General features: G+C 41.1%; 1 protein-coding gene across 1 annotated transcript in view; it reads left to right on the top strand.

Moving 5' to 3' along the window:
* The window catches only part of LGR4 (leucine rich repeat containing G protein-coupled receptor 4), a 106,873-nt gene that overhangs the window by 46,965 nt on the left and 39,081 nt on the right, over positions 1 to 20,827 (top strand). The window contains 1 exon segment of the mRNA XM_067532121.1: positions 3,344 to 3,415. Within this exon segment, the coding sequence (XP_067388222.1) occupies positions 3,344 to 3,415 (72 nt within the window).

Below are 20,827 nucleotides of genomic sequence, written 5' to 3' on the forward strand. Positions count from 1 at the left end.
GATGGGGAGAGTAAAAGTTGCAGCCTCCTGTGGAGCGGACAGCTGACAATTCATGTATCTGATACTTTTATTTACTATTCTACACAAGAGGAAAAATGTCCACCCACAGCAACTGCAACATGGTACCCAAGCTGTTGCTGAGATACGAAGCACCTTTTTAAATAGTCCGACTGTACAGCTTGCCAATTTAATGAGGGAGTCTGTATTGTGCCTCAGGTATATGCTTTAGTCACTGTCACGGATGGGTTTATGTCACACCTATTGGGCTTTATTCTGGTCTCCTTAACTCTTGATTTACACTGGTGTAATTCCGTCAGTTGCAATGGGGTAATTCTTGATTTGCACAGGTTAAAATCAGAACTAGGTAAACGTCCTGGTGAAAGAGACAATTGCCAGTAAATGCGACATTGCTCAGTGGATATTAGAATTATTTGCTACCATTTTGCTAGTGCTCTGTGCGCATGTGTGTGTAGAAGTTAAGGAACAGAGGAGCAGCAAACCAGTGGCTGGTTATTTTATTCATTGGATGAGCAAAGAAAGCTTGATGTAAATTCCATCAGGTGCCAACTTGGTCTCTTGTTCTGGGGCAAAAAAATAGGATAGTTCTTCAATAACTAATGTGTGATTTTTTTCAGCAGGTTTATTGGACTTGTAAACATACTTGGATGTCTGTATAAATTGAGCTACTTCTTTATGAACTATGACTAGATGTTATGGCCTGACAATTGCAGGCTTAACATGGACATTACTTGTAGTACTTTCAGGAATAAGCTATTTGGTATACTGAGGATATATTTTAATGTACATTATATGGAAGCTGGCATGTTTTCAGCTTCTGTTCTGGCACAAAGCAGGGCGCAAGCATCTTGGGGGTTTATTCCTTCAGGAAATGACCTTTGTGGCTGTCAGCCCTCAGAAGCTCTGGAGGCTTCCTTTGCTCCTTAGGAGACTGCACCTGTTAAAGTTTGCGCCAAATCTATTGAGAAAAACAGTGGAAGATTCGGCCCTGGCCATGGAAGCTACTTCTAATTCTTCAGGAGAATACTTTCCTTTTGCTGCCACAAAATGACTGATAAGGGATTTGTGCCACTTTCTTCTTTAGAGTGGCATCTGAGTGTACTCAGCTCAGTTGTCTTAGGCCTTGTCTACACTACAGAGCTTACAGCGGCATTGCTGCACTGATGCAGCTGCACTGCTGTAAGATCGCTTGTGTAGCCACTCTATGCCTATGGGAGAGAGCTCTCCTGTCAGCACAATTAAACCACCCCCAACAGGAGACGCTGTCCCGCAGACACAGCACTTTCCACAACGGCGTTTCTGTTGGCCCAACTTACGTTGTTATGGAGTGTGTTTTTTCACACTCCTGAGCAACATAAATTATATCGACAAAAGTGGTAGTGTAACATGGCCTTATTTCTAGAAGTAGTGACTCTGGTTTGCAGGTGGAGGTTTTCAAAAGTAATGATGGTGCTGGCTATAAACACATGCTTGTAGAACTCCACAACTGGTCATGGTCTGTAGTTCCTGCTTCCCTGGATGTTTAGCCCTTCAACATCTGGTTTTGTCAGAGCTTCTGGTTTTATTCCATTAGGATTCTGCAGTAGAACAAATGCTCATCTGGACAGACTGGACTTTTGTGGAACCAGGATCTCAAACTACACAGATCTAGTATGAAAGTAGATGATCATGGCAATTTTTCCCCCCTGACTATTGCCTTTTGGTACCAAACACTAGCGCCAAACAAATAACCTCTGGTTGAAATAACAAAATATCTCTGATCTGGGATAGACCATTTTAATTGCAAACAGGAGTGTGGAATGAAAGGAAAAAAGAAATGACATCTATGTGTTTAGCAGCTAAAGGAGAGATGTACTCGAGTATGTATTGCTGAAATGAGAGGCATCTCTGTCTGTCTGTACTCAGTTGTAGGAGCATCTGGTGGTTCTAGGTCAGCTGTGTCTTGCACACATTTTTTGGAAATAAGAAGGCATATAATTTGCATTGTTTAGGTGTTGCTGTGCATTTCCATAAGGAATGAAAGTCTCCTCAAGCTTACCTGGCCTGTTGATCCCAGAGTGAGGCTTTGCTCTGTTTTAGAAGACAGACGATGCAAGGGAGATCGGAAGTACTTTGCTGCATTGATAATGTCTTTTTTAAAAACAGTTTAAAAAAAAAATTAAATGGCAGCAAAAGCAGGAAGTAAAAACAGAGAGATTAAATAATAAAAATTAAATTTGGCAACTGTTAGTTTAAACCAGTGTAGTCATTAGGCAGACTGCGGGCCAAATCCAGACTGCCAGATGCTTTTGTATGGACCCCAAAATCTTTTTTATTTACTTATTATTATCATTATTGTTTTTTATCATTATTTTCTCTGGAGTCTGAACCTTGACTATACCTTGACCAAGCAATTTGGACCATGACAAAAAATAGACTATCACTGGTTTAAACTAATACTTGTCAAATCAAATCCTTGATTCTGGCCCTGTTCTGTCGGTTTTACTCAGGTTGAGTAGTACCTTACTTCACAAGTAGTCCCACTGATTTCATGATAGGTATGCAACTAATTTGTTTTATTTTATTCCTATTCACATTGCTACTCATGGAGCAAAGTGCTACTCAACATGAGTCAAGAGTGGTGAAGTTTAATTTGATACTTACTGCTGATATAAAAACAAGAAATGAATTGGTCTGCATACCTATCATGTAAGCACTTGCTCTTTGCCTGCATGTGCTCATACGCTATAAATGAATTATACTTAAAACTATTACCTTGAGGACTTTTATAGGTTTTGCAGAAAATATGACTGTGGTAGAGCTGAGGCATGTTTCTGCTATTCTTGTCAGCTGCTCCAAAAAGCCACACTTGCCTGAAGGTCTTTATTTTATCAAGTCCCAATGGCATGTATTTATTTTTTTAAAAAAGAGAGACATTACAGTATGAATATTTGAACACTGGGTGGTCACATTTTTTACAGGCGGTGGTTTCGGGGTGTGTATGTGTAAGGAGTCAATAAAATCAGGACTGTGGAAAATAGTGTGATAGGGTTTCTAATAGGCTTTCCAGCCCTCTGGTTTGTAACTTCAAGATCATCTTCCCCCATATGGTTGTCAAAAGAAAGTCTTTGATATCAATCTTTCATGATATTATCCTTTTGCAAGACTGTATTTTTAGATCACCATGTTGTGAAAGTTTAGCATGCAAACTCTTAGAGATACCACAACATTACACTTGAAAAAGCTTTTTCTGTTATCTATTATTAGCTGATTTATTTAAATTTATTTCATGTTCTAAATTGTAACGTTACTTATTGTTTGACACATTTATGTTTCTTCTTTCCAGGGATATCAGTATGAACAACATCACAAAGCTACATGAGGATGCATTTAAGAACTTTCCTTATCTTGGAGAGCTGTAAGTATTTCACATGTGAAGTCAGGGCTGTTTTTACAGTACTGCGGGATGGTTGTGCAGTTAATGGGTGGGAAAGCAAATCGAGTTGTTAGGATAAACTGTGAACAGAGAGAACAATTATACCTTGAAAAAAAGACCTATGTATGTTTGGGAGCCAGAATGGTTAATGCTACTTACAAGAGACTTTTTTACAGTAATTATTTTAATTATGACTACAGTGGTGATAAACATTAATTATAGTGTTATCCAAAGATAACACAGGAGCAGTGTAATTACCATTGTTTCTTATGGAGGTACAGGATAGTTATTGCACAGCTTCCGTAAATATGTTGTTTCAGTTACTGTGCATTTAACTCCCATCATTCCTGTGGGTGGCAGAGGCAGCATGGTGTAGATCAGGATGTGTTTGAAAAGAAATCAAGGCCTTGTGTTTCAGCTTCTTTTTTATAATTTATTCTTAGTTTTAGCAGTGTATCTTCCTATGTCCTACCTCCCCCCTCCTCTCCCCATTACTCAGCTACCTCACATCCAGCCTTGTCTTTAGGCCCCAGTTCAATAAGGCACTTAAGCATGATCCTATCTTTAAGCACTTCAGTATTCCTGTTGACTTGAACAGGACTACTCACTCGCAGAAGTACTCTGCTGAATTGGGTCCTAAATTCAGATGTCTGAACAGCAGCTAAAGCACCCTGTAAAAATGCAGCAAAAAAAGTAATAACAGCAATAAATTGCACTTAGCCACTCTGTGCCTTGGTTTACCCATGTATGAAAGGAGGATAGTGCTACCCCTTTTTGTAAAGAGCTTTGAGGTCTTCTAATAAAATGCAATGTACAAGTGAAATTTCTATTACCCCTTTGACCATGACAATGAGTTGCTTAATAATTTCAGTCTTTAAAAGTGCTTTGAGATGATAAGTGGTGTTAACCTTGTCTGTGGTTTTGTCTCGACTGGATTTCAGAATGTGTTAACTAAAATCCTCTTGGTTGAAATGTCTTAAAGATGTTTTTCAAACATAACTCATTTCCCCCATTTAGAAAAAGACCCTGTGAGTTAAGGAAGCGTTATCCACACTTTATAGAAGAGGAAAGTAAGGCACACAGAGGAAAAAAACCACTTGTACAAGGTCACTAAATACAGTGAGTCAGCAGTAGACCTAGAAATAGAATGCAGATCCTTTGGTTCCCAGTGTCCTACTCCAACTACTACATTACACGTTTTCCCTGGCAGGGCTGAGGTATTGTGCAAAAATGTGGAGAAGGTGGTACAGGGCATTTTGATATGACTATAAAAGTACATGTGACCCCAGATTGTGCCTAGATTTTCACTGTGTCTTGTAAATGATTCTGGTTCAGGTCAATAGGCCTGTGAAGAGAAAATGTGATTATTCGTCCCAGACTAACTGTAAATGAGATTCCTCAGATTAATATACTCAAAAGAACTGTCCCTTCCCACCAGGCTCTGGACACCTCTATATTAACAATAAAATCTAGAACAGTTTAGTGAATTAAAATAGCCACTCTCAAGATTCCAGACTCTGTTCTCTCCCACACTGTAACTTTAAAAATGTAGCAGTGCCGCACTGAAAATGGAACAATTTAAGAAAAATTTGTGCCATGACATGAGGTGCCCACTACATGCAAAATTACAGGGTTGGAAAGGCTTAGCTGGCTCAGGATTTAGATTGTCTGACCCCTCCCTAAGTGCTTTATAATAGATGTAAATGTGTTTCTGGGTTTTGCGTGTTTAGGTTTCCAATATATCTTATTTGTTTTGTTTTCTGTCCAGGGTTCTTGCTCAAGTTCCTCGCCTGTTCGTATTTCACACTAAATTTAAAAACCAAAAAGCCCACCTTCACACAGCCTGTGGGATCCTTCATTTTTTCTCTATAAGTATTGAAGCAATAAAACTTAACTGAGTGGGTGTGCACTTCATTGTGTAATCTCCATAAACATGGGGTGTGTCATGAGGTAAGGAGACAAAAAGGCAGAGCCTTCAGCCACCATATACTTGTGCTTTATTGCACAAGAACCATACCCTACAATATATGTTGTTGCAAATTGTAATGCTGGAATTTGGGAGAGAAAAAACAATCAGGCCTGGCTTGAAACTATGCTGTAGTTCGGAAAATCCAGAAGGTTCAAATACTTGCCAGCATGGTTATTTGATGTCAGAGTAAACAGTTAAAAAAAAATTAGAATAAAATGGGTATTTGTCAAACATTCTGGCACATTCAAGTCTTTGTTGCAAAAGAAAGAATACTAGAGTCCTTTTTATATGCAAGTAACGTAGGCCCAAGAACTGAGTTTTTTAAGGCTATTCCATCCTTCGTTTGGATGGCAAGTGGTGGAGGGAGATGACAAATACCTCATTATACAAGCAGCAACTGTTTTGGCTCTACTACCACTGTATCCTTGTCCCAAAAAGCACCAAGCACCATTGCTGTACCGTGGGAATCAGGAGGGCAGCATCTGAAATCCCCAGAAGCACTGAAACTAAAACATACTCAGCCTACTCAGTCCAAACTATCACTGATACAAGAAGACTCCACCCAAGGAAAAATGCCCCAAGGTGATCAACACCAAACAGGCAACTGCTGCATATTCTACACCTCTCTGGTGCCACAGTGACTGGTAGAATTGCATCAGCTGACAACCAGTTGCCTTAGACTTGTACAGGTGAATGCAAGATGGTTGTTAATGTGAGAATAGTCCATGAACTGATCACAAGATTCCTGACGGGGCATGCATCATAAAAATTGGGTTTGATGATGATACCGAATCAGCACAAGCCCAGCTAGTCCCCGTGAGATAGCATGGGTTTAGAGCGGCCACGAGTGGAGGTTGTGTGATGATGATATTCTCTTCCAACGTAAAATACAAGCAAGACTCTAGCCTCAAAATTAAAAAACTTTTGTCTGTTCAGCTGGAATGTGAATGCAGTGACAACAAATCATGAAGATTCTTATAACATATATATTAGACTTACTCATCTGACAAGAATCTAACCACATTCCTAGAAGAAGTAGTAAAGCTTCAGCCGAACCCAGTGACACACACAGACTCGGCTGTGTCAGGTAGATGCATGCCTGACCTAGAACTTGGAAGCACTGACCACATACCACCCTCCTGGAAGAGCCGCCACCACCATTTCTCAAGACTGTTTAAAGGGATCCATCCTTGCCCCTTCAATGAACTGATTCACCTTTCAGAACCGCCTGGAAATTTTCTATGAACGGAAGATCTTGAAGGGGACAAGCTCCTCATCTAATAAATGTAGATGTTGATGAATTAGTGAAATATTAACAACCAATTGCTGACTGAAGCCACCAATGAACTAGTGCCAAAATAACTGATCACTTTGCAGGTCCCTGTGGTTCTCTGATGAGCTATTAAGCAAGAAAGCAGCTTACAGGAGTACTAATGGCACAAAATATGTTCCATACCAGTCCATGTAGTGCTAAGGCCCATCTGTATGTAGGCAAATGCTGTAAGCCATAAAAGATTCTTTCTTGCAGACACAGTTGTGCTAGCAGATAACGGCCAGCTGAACTGTTCCATGCAGCAATCCAACTAATCCATTGGAAGGTCTACACATGTTTCTAGGACCAAGTGCAGCTTGCTGTGGAAAAGAGGTCCACTTCAAAAACAAAACCAGCAAGATCTTAGAGAGCTTTGTTGAACAAAAGCTGATCAGTTACTGTATGGGACTCCTCATCAGAGGACAAGAGGCAGAGGCAAAGTCTGATGGTGTAGAGATCTAGGTGTGAGATGCACCTTTTCGTTGATAACTCAGTACACAGTTTTTAAGGGTGTCATTCCTAATTTAAAAAGCCACCTTTGTACCTCCTTGCTGAGAGGAATGGTGAGGGACCCCACCTTTTTGATATTGGCGTTCATTCTCTTGATCTGAAAGATGCTCCATAAGTACTTTAAATAGCTAATGCCCCATCGTGGCAGATATATCCAAACAAAAGGACATCTTTTAGCTCCTCAGCTTGCCCACCTGCCATTTTAGTGGCCAGCTTGAGCAGTGGAGCTTTTTAACTGGCACTAGTGACCACAACAGGGCCGCAACACTGTCATAGAGGAAATAGAGTGAGGCTTGCAGGAGGCAACAACTGCACTCCTGCAGAGCATGAGGTCCCTAGATGGCAGGTGATCCCCCATCTGTGTAGCTCCTAAGCCCTGCAGGAATGGAACTCTACTCTAATGGGTCTTAGAAGCTCTGAATGGCAGCTGCTGCCTCCTGCTGCACAGCTTCTAAATCAGACAGAAATAGAGGGCCACATTTACAGGGCTTAATAGCTCTTCATGCAGGAGATTTCCCCTGCAAATATCCTCTTGCTTTTTCACCAAGACAGTGCTTCAGCCCCACCTGCTGCTGCTTGCCTTCTGCTTCTCCAGTTTAGCACCCACTCGGGTTATCCTACCATCTCGTAATCTATTAATGTTGCCAAATAATGCCACAGAATTTTATAATGCATAAATGGAGGCAGATAAATGCATCATTTAGGACACCGAGTCTTGCTGGAGATAACAAAAGGACTAGGGTTTATTTGAAGCAACTATTTTCAATTCATTAAGAAGGTGGATAGTTTGAAGGCCTGTCGGATTTAAAACAGGATCCTTTTTCAAATGCTCAGATGAATATTAACTAAATGAAAGAAGATGCTTAGTGCTATATTTGTAAAAACTCATCTCCTAATAAAGGTGCAATCAATGTCGCTAAGTATCTGATTGCAAGCCCAGTTTGGTGGTATTTGATTATTAAATGACATCATACCTGCAAATAATTGCAGGTATGAGTAGGGTAGGCCCAACTAATTCTCAGCTAAAAATCAGGCTCCTTGAGTATGTGCTCTGTGTGCTGTTGTTCACACACACCCCATACACTTACTGCAGAGAAGCTCACAGTGTACTTATCATATGCCTTGAGGATTCTTGCAATATTTATAAATGTTGTAAAAATTCTCCATCTTGCTGTAACTGATACTCATCTGGAAGTAATTTGCAAGTGACTGAAACTTCAACGGTCAAAGTCGCTGAGGAGCAGACCACCAAGGCTTTTGCCACAGCAGTTAATGAGGTATATTCTCTACAAAATGTTAACATGAACATGCTACATCCCTGAACTTGATATGGAAACTTAAAAATCCTGGAAGAATTTGGCTGCAGTTTCCTAACCACACCTATCAAGTATTTATAGAAGGCTACAAGAGAAATGCAGCTAGATACTATAGTGTTTTTTGAAAAGCATAAACCGTTTGCTAATATTAATTCTTAACTGAAAAATTGGGCTTAATGATGTCCTGATTCATTTATAAGTGATTTGTTAGTTCCTTCTGATATTTAACACTCTCTTTAGTATGCAGGATTTTAGCCATATGACTTCCACTGCCTTTGTTCGTAGCATGGTTTACCAAATTAACCCAAATACTCTCACCTATCAGTTCTTTAAAAGGCTTTTTGTTTTCGGGATATATATTTACAGACAGCTTTACAGTGAGAATACAGAGGCTTAACTTACTCAAAACAGAATGTCTCCTTGACTTTGTGACCTTTAGGTTGTTTTGATTTCCACTCTCAGCCTTTTAAACCTCTGACTCCTTATTTACCCTGTGTTGGTGGGTAATGTTCTAAGTGATAAGATCCAACACATTGGTTTCTTATCAGTACATGACAGCTGGTAAAGGACAGGTAAGCGCCTCTGGTAGGGAAGAATTATGCAGATTTTCGTGCTGTTTCTCTCTGGGTAGTTTCAGTGCCTCATGTCCACATTTGCTATAGTAATTTTGTTTTTTTTGGGTCAAAGTAGCATTTGGTCCTGTATATGAAATACATGCTCTGAATCCATTCAAACGTAGCTTGGGCTGTGTACTCTAAACGTTGCCTTCATGTATGGGAAGGATGCTTTCATAGCTGCAAAATTCATGAACCCTCTAAAGAGGAAGGGAGGGGAATCATTTTGTCTAGGAAGGAGCATTGAGAGGGTAGGACAATGTGATTCCTTGAAGAGCAGAGGGATACTGGGCTTTTGAGGTTGGGGTGAGGTGGGAGGGGACAAAATATAAAGGACAGTAAATTGTGGGAGATGATATTGCTCCTTAGACGTTGAAATTTGTCAGACCTGAACTTCCAAGGCAGTCCTGAAAGGATTATTTTGCCTCTGGTCTCCTCCTCCTCCACATTGCAGGGTGCTATTCACAAAAACGATTGTGAACTCAACCCAGCCAGAGTGTGATCAGCTCTGATCATGTAATACGTATTTTATGGATACATGGATACTAAGGCTGGAATAGCTTAAATTACTTCACCAAGGACACATGGGATCTGACTACACTGCAATGTAAGACCAGGGTTAGTAGGACTTGTGTCAGCTGACCCGTGTTAGGGAACCCTGGGCTTGAGTGTCTACATTGTACTTTAACCTTACATTAAGACTTTTCTAACCTGTGTTCGAACCTAGACCTGTGGCGTCCACACTGCAGCACGCAAACCCAAGTCAAAGTACCCATAATTGAGTCCCTAGCGTCCCCACACTCCCAAAATGTGGCTAGAGCTGTGGTGAGCTGTGAGAAAACTTTATTGCTGGCCCTGCATGTTACAGGAAGTTTGAAACAGCTTGCTTTGCAACACACTTGATCGGTTAGCTCTCCATTGCAAACGTAGGAGACTTTTTGATACTGTGCTTGCAGATCAGTGATCAGAAGAGACTGGGTTAACACTGACCAGAGCTTCTGCCATTCGCAAAGAAGGTGTGGCGGTTTCTGTTTTCCACGGAGTGGATTGCAGGTTGTTGGGAAAGAGAGGACTAAGGAAGTTGTCCCATGGAATTGCATGATACCTCCAGGACCCAAGTCAAGCAGGGCTACACTGCAAAATAATAGTGCTCGGACCCCAGGTCCCACCTTAACTTGAACTCAGACCCTACAGGGTTCTGGGACCCTGGGTCCAAGTCCTGGGTTAGCACAATTGCAGTGTAGACACAAGGAGAGTTAGGCTTCAGCCCGGGCTCAAACATGGGCTCACGTTGCAGTGTAGACATACCCATGGTGAGCTGGTGCAGACCCGAGAATATAACATAGGATCCATGACTCCAAGTTGCCTGTGGTAACCATTACATTACTGACTTGTGAACATGAAAATATTGAGTATAGCATGTTCAATAATATTATTAGAAAAACAACGGACAATGATGTTACACTCCCTGACCAATAGTGTTCCTGAGTAGGCCTTATACTTTCATGTAACTAGCTTCATCTCTGGTACCAAGTTACAAAATCTTTTATGGGCTAATCTTAATTTTTTATCCATAAAGGCCAAATTAAACTGAGACTTCTCCAATTATCAACTATGTAGTATAGTAGTTAAGGGAATTGGTTGGTGCATTGAAGCTGTTGATGAATTATGAAAATAGGACAAGTGAAAACTTTCTCCTTTTGATAAGAGTAAGGGGGAAAGCTGACCTCTTGTTCCGAGAGATGAGCAAATCGAAAGAGAGAGATAACAGTAACTGTAATTTACCAGGGGCGTGAGAAGGGAGAATGAAGAACTGCTTGAATGATTAATGGCCTCTGTGCAATTTACTGCACTAAAATGCTCTTGGTCTTGATATCCCATCTTGTTTCTGCTTTAGAATTTTCTGAGCATTTAATTTAATGGACAGTGTTTGTTTTGGGAACAAAAGGACTAATTAAAATACACGCTGACAGTAAAAAAAATGAGATGTATGGTGTTCTGCTGTTCAGGTGCAGTCAGGAAGTATCAGTGAAGAAAAAGACTAGAGTTACTTTTCCTCTCAACTGTAGCTGAAGAGGACCACCTGGCTGAAATTTCACAGCTGCTTGCATTCGTAGTATCTATTTCAGTATGTAATTTAGATGCCCTTTTTGTTCCAATTTCTTCATCAGTACAAAGCTGCAATCTCCTTTTTTATTTATTAGTTTGGTTTTACAAATAATAGCGTGTGGAGTTTGTCAGTCACCAGTACTGAGCTCTGCTAGTATGAGAAGAAGCACAAGATCTCTCTTTACCTGGGCTAGAAAAGGCATCCTTCTCGGCCCAGTGTGGAAGATGTGTTTTTATATTGAACTTAAGCAAATGTGATCTTTAAATGGAGGTTGTTTAGAGTAGTGTTAGCGCAGACTTTTTAAAGTGGTATTTAGCACTGGGATGGTTAAGGTGGTAAGAAAAAGATGAATAATTCCTCACCCACTAACCTAAAGATATAAGATCCCAGTACTGAGAATGGGGAACCAGAGACAAAGAGCCTGCCTGTCTAGGTTGGGAAAATAAGGCCGTCTTCACTAGGAAAAAAGGTGAGTTCTTGATTTGTGTTAGCTAACTTTTGGCAACTTCCTAGTGAATACAAGTAAGTTGTAGTGTTAGCAAGTCTAGAGAGACACCTGGGGGTAGCCCAGGTTTCATGTGATAAAAATGTATACATTGCCTTGTCTACACTAGAGTCTTGGAATGTGTCTCCCATGTACCTTTAAATTCTGGTCAAGGCAAACCCTTGGGCAAAGATTCCCCAGTAGGATTAACCACAACCAGCTAATTTGGTTTTTAAATATCACTGCTTTGTCTATACTAGGTACGAAGTGATGCTGAAAAAGATGTTGCCAACCTCTGTTAATTAACCACTTCCTGTCTAAATGAGCCTTAAATGTGTTCTAGCTGAATTCCAATCCTGATGACATAAGAATAGGATTTTTGTATTCTACAACCTCTAACAAAGCTCATAACGTTTATATTTTTCTTTCTTCAAGAGAAAATGCTACTGAGCTCAGTAAAATGTATTATTTTGGGAGGGTGGGGAAGTCTCTTTAAAATTCCTGTATGGTTTTTGTTTTGACAAGTTAATTTCAACCTCAAAGTGACTGTGTATTAGGCCCTCAGTATTACCTAAACCGGTTATTCTGCAGCAAGATCTTTTTTGAATTCCCTCTTTCAAGCTCCTTTCTTATGCTCATCTGTTTTTTATGACTAGCTGAAAGTCTTCAGCACACAAATACCTCTTTGGCATTATTTAAAAAAAACAAAAACAAAAACAAAAAAACTGGCTCAGTTAAGTGGTTTAAAGGAAGAACTATGTAGCTTCAGCACTAAGTTGAAGACCCCCCTTTAAATCCTGGATTTAGTTGGCTTCCTGAGCCAACAGGATAGGGCTGGCCTGAAGCATAAGCTACATAAGAAACTTCTTGAAGCTTTGTGGTAGCCTCAGCAGCTCGTAATGTGATTCTGTTCAGCTGTGGAATCTCAAAAAGCAACTTGTGGCTTAGTCTGTTCCCCTTTCTGTTACTGGGGATGGAGTAGGGCACAACTTGATTTGTGTGCACCCATGCACAAAAATAGGTAGTTTCTTATAAACCCATGAGAAGTCAGACCCAGCTCTACAAAGCCATTGATATGTCATGGATAGAAATAGCACTCTCTGTATATGGGCAGTGGCCACATAGGCCCTGTACGTACACACTCTAAGAAAGATTGTTTGGGTTTGAGTGCAGCTTTTTAGAGTTTTAAAGTAAGCTGTCGCACACAAATAAGTGATATGGAGCTAAATCCGACCCTCCCCCCGCCCCCAAAACATATGCTGTACTATTTGTGAAATCAAGACCAATATGACAGAAAGAGAGCAGATACATTTAATTGTATTGGCACATTGTATCCTCCTAAACCTTTCCCTTACTCCCCACTCAAATATAATGATGTAATGGAGAGGATCCTGATTGAAAATCCTGGCTTTGCACCTGGAAGAAGTCCAGAGGTCACTTAGTTCAGACCTTCCTGGAGAACTGTATACGCAACTATGCCCTCACCTATGGATTTCCACAAGATTCATTCTCAATTCCATTCAACCTCTGTCTAAAGCTGTTTTGGTGCCAGAAATACACACATTTGTACCTCTACATTTTGTCCACATCATTCACTAGCAACACCATTTCCCTACTAACGGAGTGCCTGGGAACCATCAGCAGGCAAATGAAGAGTAGTTGGCTAAAACCAAACCTAGGGTCTATGGCAGTGGGAAAAATGATAAGTTTTGAAGAACTTGCCATCTCCACAATAATTACCCTTCATCAAGGGCATTTTTTCCTGAAATTTTCAAGATGGTTCACAACGTTGGGACCCTGGGTAGCCAAATAGCTAAGGCTTCTAAAAAACATGCTCTTCCATGCAAGAGAGTTGCCTCTTGATCTATCAGACTCTGTTTTGGCTATGCTGATCCATGTGTCCATGACCTCTAGGCTTTATTATTGAAGTGTATTACAGCTACGAATGCTGATGCTGGAAAAGCTCCAATTGGGTCAGGACGTAGCAGGCACACCTGCTGAGCAATACAGGTAGCTGAGAGCACCTCACCTTGTGCTGCACTTTCTGCATGGCTGCTTGTGAAAGGCAGAATGAAACTCATGGATCTGGCCCTGAGAGTCAGAATCTTTGGAACAATGGAACTCTCGGCCACACAATGTTTGAGTGCAGAGAACAGAGCTTTCTCACAACATCTGACCCCTCACAGAGGAAGTTCTTTTCCAGAGCACATCAAAATGTTCAGAGCAAAATGTATAAAACTCCCATCTTTGACTTAATTTTTTCACAGTCAGACAAAACGCTGTTGGGGGGGGGGCAGGGAGAGAAGAATCCTTTTTTTAAAAGCAAACAAACAAACCCCAATTTTTTAATTCAGTTATCATGGTGAAGAATGCAGAATACTTGGTTACTGGTAGGACCTTCTATGTTAAAGGCAACGGAGTCTGTAGTAATCCCTGGGTGCTCAATAGGACAGAATGGAAGTCCAAAGGGAGAGAACACCACAACTACTTATTCTGACTAGCCCAAATGCTTTATGGATCCTCCCAAGGATATTTTTCAGCCAGGCTGAAGCAAAGGAAAATTCATATTTAAACTCTAATGCAAAAATAGAAAGTGGAAAGAAAATAGGAAAATGAGGCATTTATTAAAATATGCTCTTTCTTCTTCTTGCTTAAAATCCCATGATGCTTGGGAAGCCCAAAGTGTTTACATTGCTGTAACTTACCACTGTAGACTAGTAGTCACATATTTTTAAAAGACATAACACAATATTTTCTTACATGGGTGTAGCTTGTGTTTTGTGCTGGAGGATAAATGACTGAACTGCTATGACAACTTGCTCTGACAGTTCAGATTGTGTAATCTTTGCTGAAGATTGTGTACTTTGCCATTTAAAAAAGTAATAGTGTACATATATGTATTTTCTATGGTTTATCCTCTTAAGGAGGTCTGCCTGAAATATAGATAGCACTTGAAGTAGAATTTGAGTGCACCTTTTTATAGACTGAAACATTTGCCTTCTTCAAAAGCATCATTCCTTTATTTAAAAACAAAACAAGACCAATATGGGAGATTGTGGAATCTCCACCATTGGATGTTTTTAAGAACAGGTTAGACAAACACCTATCGGGGATGGTCTAGGTCAGGGGCGGCCGGCTCTCGCGAGCTGCATGCGGCTCTTTGCTCATTCAAATGCGGCTCTCGCGAGCCGCATGCGGCTTTTTGTTCTATCAAATGCGGCTCTGCACATTGTATGGGGTGCCAAAAATATTTTACTTTCAAATGTGAAATTGACAAGCTGCCGCCAAAACTGATGGATCAGTGCGAATTTTCGGCGGAGAATAAGGTAAATGTGGCTCTTTGGGGATCTATAGCTATTTTTGGGCTCTTCGTCTGTGACTGGTTGGCCACCCCTGGTCTAGGTAATACTTTGTCCTGCCTTAGTGCAAGGTAGTGGAGTAGGTGACCTACTGAAGTCCCTTCCAATCCTACATTTTTATGGTTCTATGATATGAGGACAGAATTTAGTATATTGATTATCAAGCCTTTCATTGTACAATCCATTGAAAAGCCATTTTAAATGTATGAGAACAAGAACAATGAAAGACTTATTATCTCAGGGATCATTTATTTATAGAAAAAATATAAATACCAAAAAAAAGGGGTTCAGAATGAAAAGTGGCCCCCTAAAAACTTGATGGTTTATACTGTGGATTGTGGTATCGGTTATAACTGCATACCCTTTATATCGCTCCTTCCTTGGAGTGATAAACCTATCACTTGGTTTACACACACAAACATCATCAGAGGGCCATCAGGGAGGACTATCGATCCCTGATTTTCCGCACAGCCTTGGTGCAGGTTAGAACAGATTAGGAGCTTCTTTAAACTGTTTCAGCTGGCTGTGGTCCCCAAGGGGCCATCTACCATCTGAAGGAAAGCAGAGAGCAGCACCTTTCAGACACATCACTTCCCTGCTCCCACATACCCTTCCTAGGTTTTGACATGTCCCACGTGCTATGGCCAAGGTGGTGTAGAAGCTGGCTGTGCAGGCTCATGCCCCCCTTCCCCAATGCTGGGGGAAACCCCAGCTACGGGGATGGACCAGTCTCCACTCCCTTAGACTTCTCCCTAATGTCTATCAAATCGCAGAACAGATGCGATATCTCATAGTAGTCCTTGAACGGTGGAAAATAAGTAAGCTAAAATGGCACCAGTGCAGCTCAGCCATCTGTAGGCACAGTTTTAAAACTGCAAATGTTTGAACACAGTTGTAATGCAAAATATATAAATATTTTTCAACTCCTGTAGTTAAAAGCAGATGTAAAATATTATTTTTAAAATTTTGTTTCTTGTAAATTTCTTAAGCATGCAGTGTACACATCTGCGTTTGATAAGAGAGTTGACTTCCACTCAAGGCAGATGCTCTGCTAGGGCTGAGGAACATCTGGAGCAGTCTTGTTAGGGCTGAATGGGGCTGATGCCTAGCCCACTAGTAGGACTGCTACATAGCAAGTGTTTCTGTGCACCAAGTCCAGCTGGAGACTGCTGTTGTGGGGGACATGAAGCAAAACTCAGGCAGAATGGGAAGGCCTGAGGAACTGCACCTGAGGGATGTGGGTGTAGTCGCAGCAGTAGCAATAATTGAATGGTGGGGAGAGGTAGTGGCCTAAAGGGGGAGTCAGCAAAAATGGGAGCACAAGATGTAAGTGGACAGAGAAGTTGGTGAGGGAACAAAGAAAAGGAGTCTTAAGAGGAGGAGTAGAGGACTCGTGCTGAATTAAGCTGCAAGAGATCAGAGAGGTTGCTTTGCATCTTGCTTGCTGAGTGGCTGCACAGTCATAGCTAATACACAACGCACATCTTATTACTTGTTTGTACAGCACCTAGCACCGTGGGGCTCTGATTCCTGATTGGGATCCCTAGGCGCTGCCAGAATACAATTAATAAAAAGGGACTTATTAATCTTCCAAGAAATGGGTGTTGCATTCCTCACTGGTATTCTAACTTGCAGTGAGGAATATCAGCCTCCAGTGGGTGATGGCAGGCAGACAACACATACTAACTCATATGCATTTATAGCAAATACGTGACAGACTTACAAAACCCAACATGCTATTACAGAGCCAAGACACACAGTTAGGGTGGGAAGCATCCCAGAAAACTGCAGAGAGAAAATTACAGCAAACCTTTGTGTATGAAGATTTTCACAGGGAAAGAAGGGGACCTAATTCTCTGCTCAAATTCTTCAGGCTCACTACCATCTGGGTTGAAAAACAAGAACAGAAGGCTTCTGAGGGGTTCATATTGCATCCAGTCAAGAATTAGAGAGAAGATTAATGTTTTTAATCAGGATGGGCCAAATGTTATCCCTGAGACAATTGACTTTAGTGGAGTTATACCAGTGATTAACTTGTTCAACAATTTGCAAGGTTGCCAGACCATCTCACAATTGCACAATTTAACTTACCAAAAGAGAGAGAACTCAGATTTTGCAGCCTCCAGAAGTGCTTCAATTCAGTGTGCTATGTCTGGCATCAAACACTGGGAAATTGATGTCATGGAGGGTATTCCCCAGCCATTCTGAATCCTCTTTTCATAATATAAATAAGGTGTATTTGGACTTGAGATCACTAGCTATGCCGTGTAAAATAACTAATGGAGGGTACCGGACTTCTACCAAGGAAGCATCTTGTGACTAACAAAAAATGCTGTGCCATCCTACAAGAAACGTATTCATTTATCTTACCTAGAAGGGCCCAAAAATCCAACCTTTTTAGGCAATGGGTCACTGCCTGAATTTGTTCTACTTTACAACAATGGGATAACATGAATGACTGAACTATTCTGGGGCCACTAGTCAACCAGTGAGCTTAGATAATTATGACCAAGAGTGGTTCTTGACAGTCATATAACTGCAAAGATTTTCTCTCCCTCAGTATTTTGTTCCTTAGAAGCACTGTCCTATTTATGGCTCTTAGGCACCATGGTAATAGAGATAATAATAGAAATGGAAGGGAACCTAACATCATTAAGTAGTTAAATGTAAATTGCTTTACTCTTACAACTCTTAGCCCTGGTCTATACTTACCTGGAAATTCGGCGGCAGTCAACGGGAGTTACGCAAGCCACGCAGAGTAGCTTGGGTAACTCCCGTAGACTGCTGTGCTTCCCTTCTGCGTGCCGTCTTCACTGCATTGTGCCACTTGAGGGGGTGGTTTACCAGCATCGACTTCCTGATCGATTGAGCGGGTCTACGCTCACCGCTCAGTCGATCCAGAAAGATCGATCTGATGGTGGCGACTTTGCTGCCGTCAGTATAGACATACCCTTAGCTTTCCAGTCTAATGCAGTAGCTCCTTTAGTGAAGGCTATTAGTAGCAGTTCCATCAGTGTAGCATCCCAATAGGATGCCTATGATGAACACAAAGGAAGTATACTTTCATCAGTTGATAGGTAGGCATCTTTCCACCAGTCGTTTGCATGCCATATACCTAGAGGAGTTTGTGGCATTAGGGCCATGTCTATGCTACAGCAGCACAAGTACAGCACTGCAGCTATAGTGCCATAGTGTAGGTGCTTCCTACGCCAACAGAAGGGGTTTTTCCATCGATGTAGTTAATGCATCTATCTGCAAGGCAGTAGCTAAATGGAATTCTTCCGTCTACCTAGCCACGTCTACACCAGGAGTTAGGTCAACTTAGCTATGGCGTTCAGGGTGCATCATTTTTCACAGCCCTGAGCGCCATAGCGAAGTCCATTTAATTTTTAAGTGTAGACCAGGCTTCTATAATCTGTATAGTAGTGTTGCTTCCAAAATGGCATGTCTTGAATTGATGGTGCAGTACCAGCATGTCCGCATTTCTGCGCTCGCAGTGTCATTCTCTGAAGTGTTGATGTCTTGAGTCAGTGCTCTTGGGAGTGACTTTGATACTAAGAGATGAGGTTATCAAAATGCCTGGTGTAACCCCTAGTACATTCCTTCATCTTCAAAAGTGTCTATAAGGCCATTGGGAACAGCCCATGTTGCTAATTAGCTGCATTAAACAGTAGCCACTATAAACAGAATTCTCTGTAGCAAGCAGGCTGCCAGACTTATTAACAGCTTCACTCACAGACATTGTTCTTGTCTGTCCCTGCCTTTCTTGTCAGTGGCTAGCCTGGGGACTCTACCATCCATTTTCTTTTAAATCTTTTTCCCAGGCTTTGAGGGCAGATTCTCTCTCTGCTTCCCTGCTGGAGTCTCCAAGTTATTCAGGCACATAATTTCACTTAAAGTTCCACTTACTTCCAGCCAAGGAGTGGCTGGAGTGATTTTTCTGAACAATCCAAGACACTATTTAGTTCTCGGCAGGCTGAGTCCCTGCATTGCTCTTAGTCCTGTCTGCCTGAGAAGTAAGAAATGATGAATGAAGTTTGTGTCTCTTATGACATTGGAGAACACATAAGACTAGACCATTAAGCTAGGCCCATACATCTATGTTCTTAACAGAATCAGTAAGCATGATATTCTGGAGATTTTGGAAGTGTCTAAATCACTTTTGATGTCAGGAGAACAGACCGTGGGACGATGTGTTGAACTGGAAATTCTTAGTTATTCTTTCATAGTGATGTTTCTCAGTAAGTGAGTGCATGGTTACAAACCTTCCTCCACACATCAAGATGCTTAATTTTTCAGCTCAGAGTGGCACATGAAATAGCCAAACTCAATTTAAAAAAATTACAGAAAATGAAAGGTGAAAGCTTATTTAGAGCCAGAAGTGATGACAGCTAAAATAATCTGCAAAATATTTGCAAGGTTGCACTGGGAAGATAGCATTACTGAGCTTTTTAGCAGCTGTATCATTCCCTGCACTGCAGTTTATGGTATAAATATTTGCATTTAATCAAGATCTTTTGATAGCAAATTTCCTTCTGCTTGATCATTCAGCAGCATAACTGTATTTTTTGTCAGTCTTTTGCCAAAGAAATGAAGGGGATGCCAAAAAATAACTTTAGGCTGGATTGTGCATTTTAGGGACAGCCTTATGGAAAAGGCATAAGCTGTGCTACTTCCTGAAGAGCCTCAGGAACCACTGGCCCTCTGAGAGGCATGATTCTTCCCAGAGCCCCTCTGTTGTTACCAGGATGGAGGAATTTGCTACAGCCCATTTGAGGGTATTGGATTCCCCCACTCTCCCCACAACGGAACTGGGCCGCTTTGTTGACCAACCTGGCGGGGAGACAATAGAATAATAGCTCTGCCTACTGCCCACCCAATCTGTTCCCTAGGTGGTGGCATCTGATGCATTCCCCCCAGCACCCATGGCAAAGAGCTAAGTAGCCTTAATGTAGCTGCCCCAGGAAGGGACTCCTTATTCCCTTGTTTGGTTGTTTTGGGGCTGGTCACAATCTAGCCCTTGAAGACTCTTCTTGATGAACTGGAGAAAAAAGTTTGATTTCTATATTAAACTATAGATATTTAGGGACCTGTCCTTCAAGATAATGAGAATTTCCTGTGAGGTGTGGAATTGTCATCCACTTCCATTGCAGGGAGGAGATGCTCAACACCTTGCAGGACTGGGCCCTATCTGAAGAATAAGCATTATACATTTTTTACAGAAAAATTTAACTCATACCCTTTTTCTTTTAAAGATTTTTCAGGGGTACTAAGCAATGATGTAGTGTTAAATTTTATAGTTCAGGAGCCCTGCAGAAGTGATCTGAAGTTGGTAATTCTGTCATGTGAGAGAGATTTTGGAGACTCCTGTGTGTGACATCATCATAAGATAAAGCACTCATATTAGTCACCTAACATTCTCCCAGTAAATTTTACCTAATCGAAAATCTGTGCAACAACGATTGAGATGTCACATGTTAGTGATAAATATGCATACTGTGTCAACATAAAACACACACAACCCAACTTTTATATGCCAGACTTTGTAGCAAGACACATCCAAAGTACACATATAGTTAGTCAAAAAGCCCATTGGAAGTGCATGTAAAATACTGTTTTTCACAACATAAATATTCTGTACAAACTTCAGATAAAGGCAGGATTCACTGGTATGCTCCAGCTATTTTTGAGCCCCTCCATAAACCTAATTTAATGAGCTG

The sequence above is a fragment of the Emydura macquarii genome, unplaced genomic scaffold (genome assembly GCF_026122565.2).
Source record: "Emydura macquarii macquarii isolate MOO-44397 ecotype Brisbane River unplaced genomic scaffold, CSIRO-AGI_Emac_v2 contig_3240, whole genome shotgun sequence".
NCBI lineage: Eukaryota > Metazoa > Chordata > Testudines > Chelidae > Emydura > Emydura macquarii.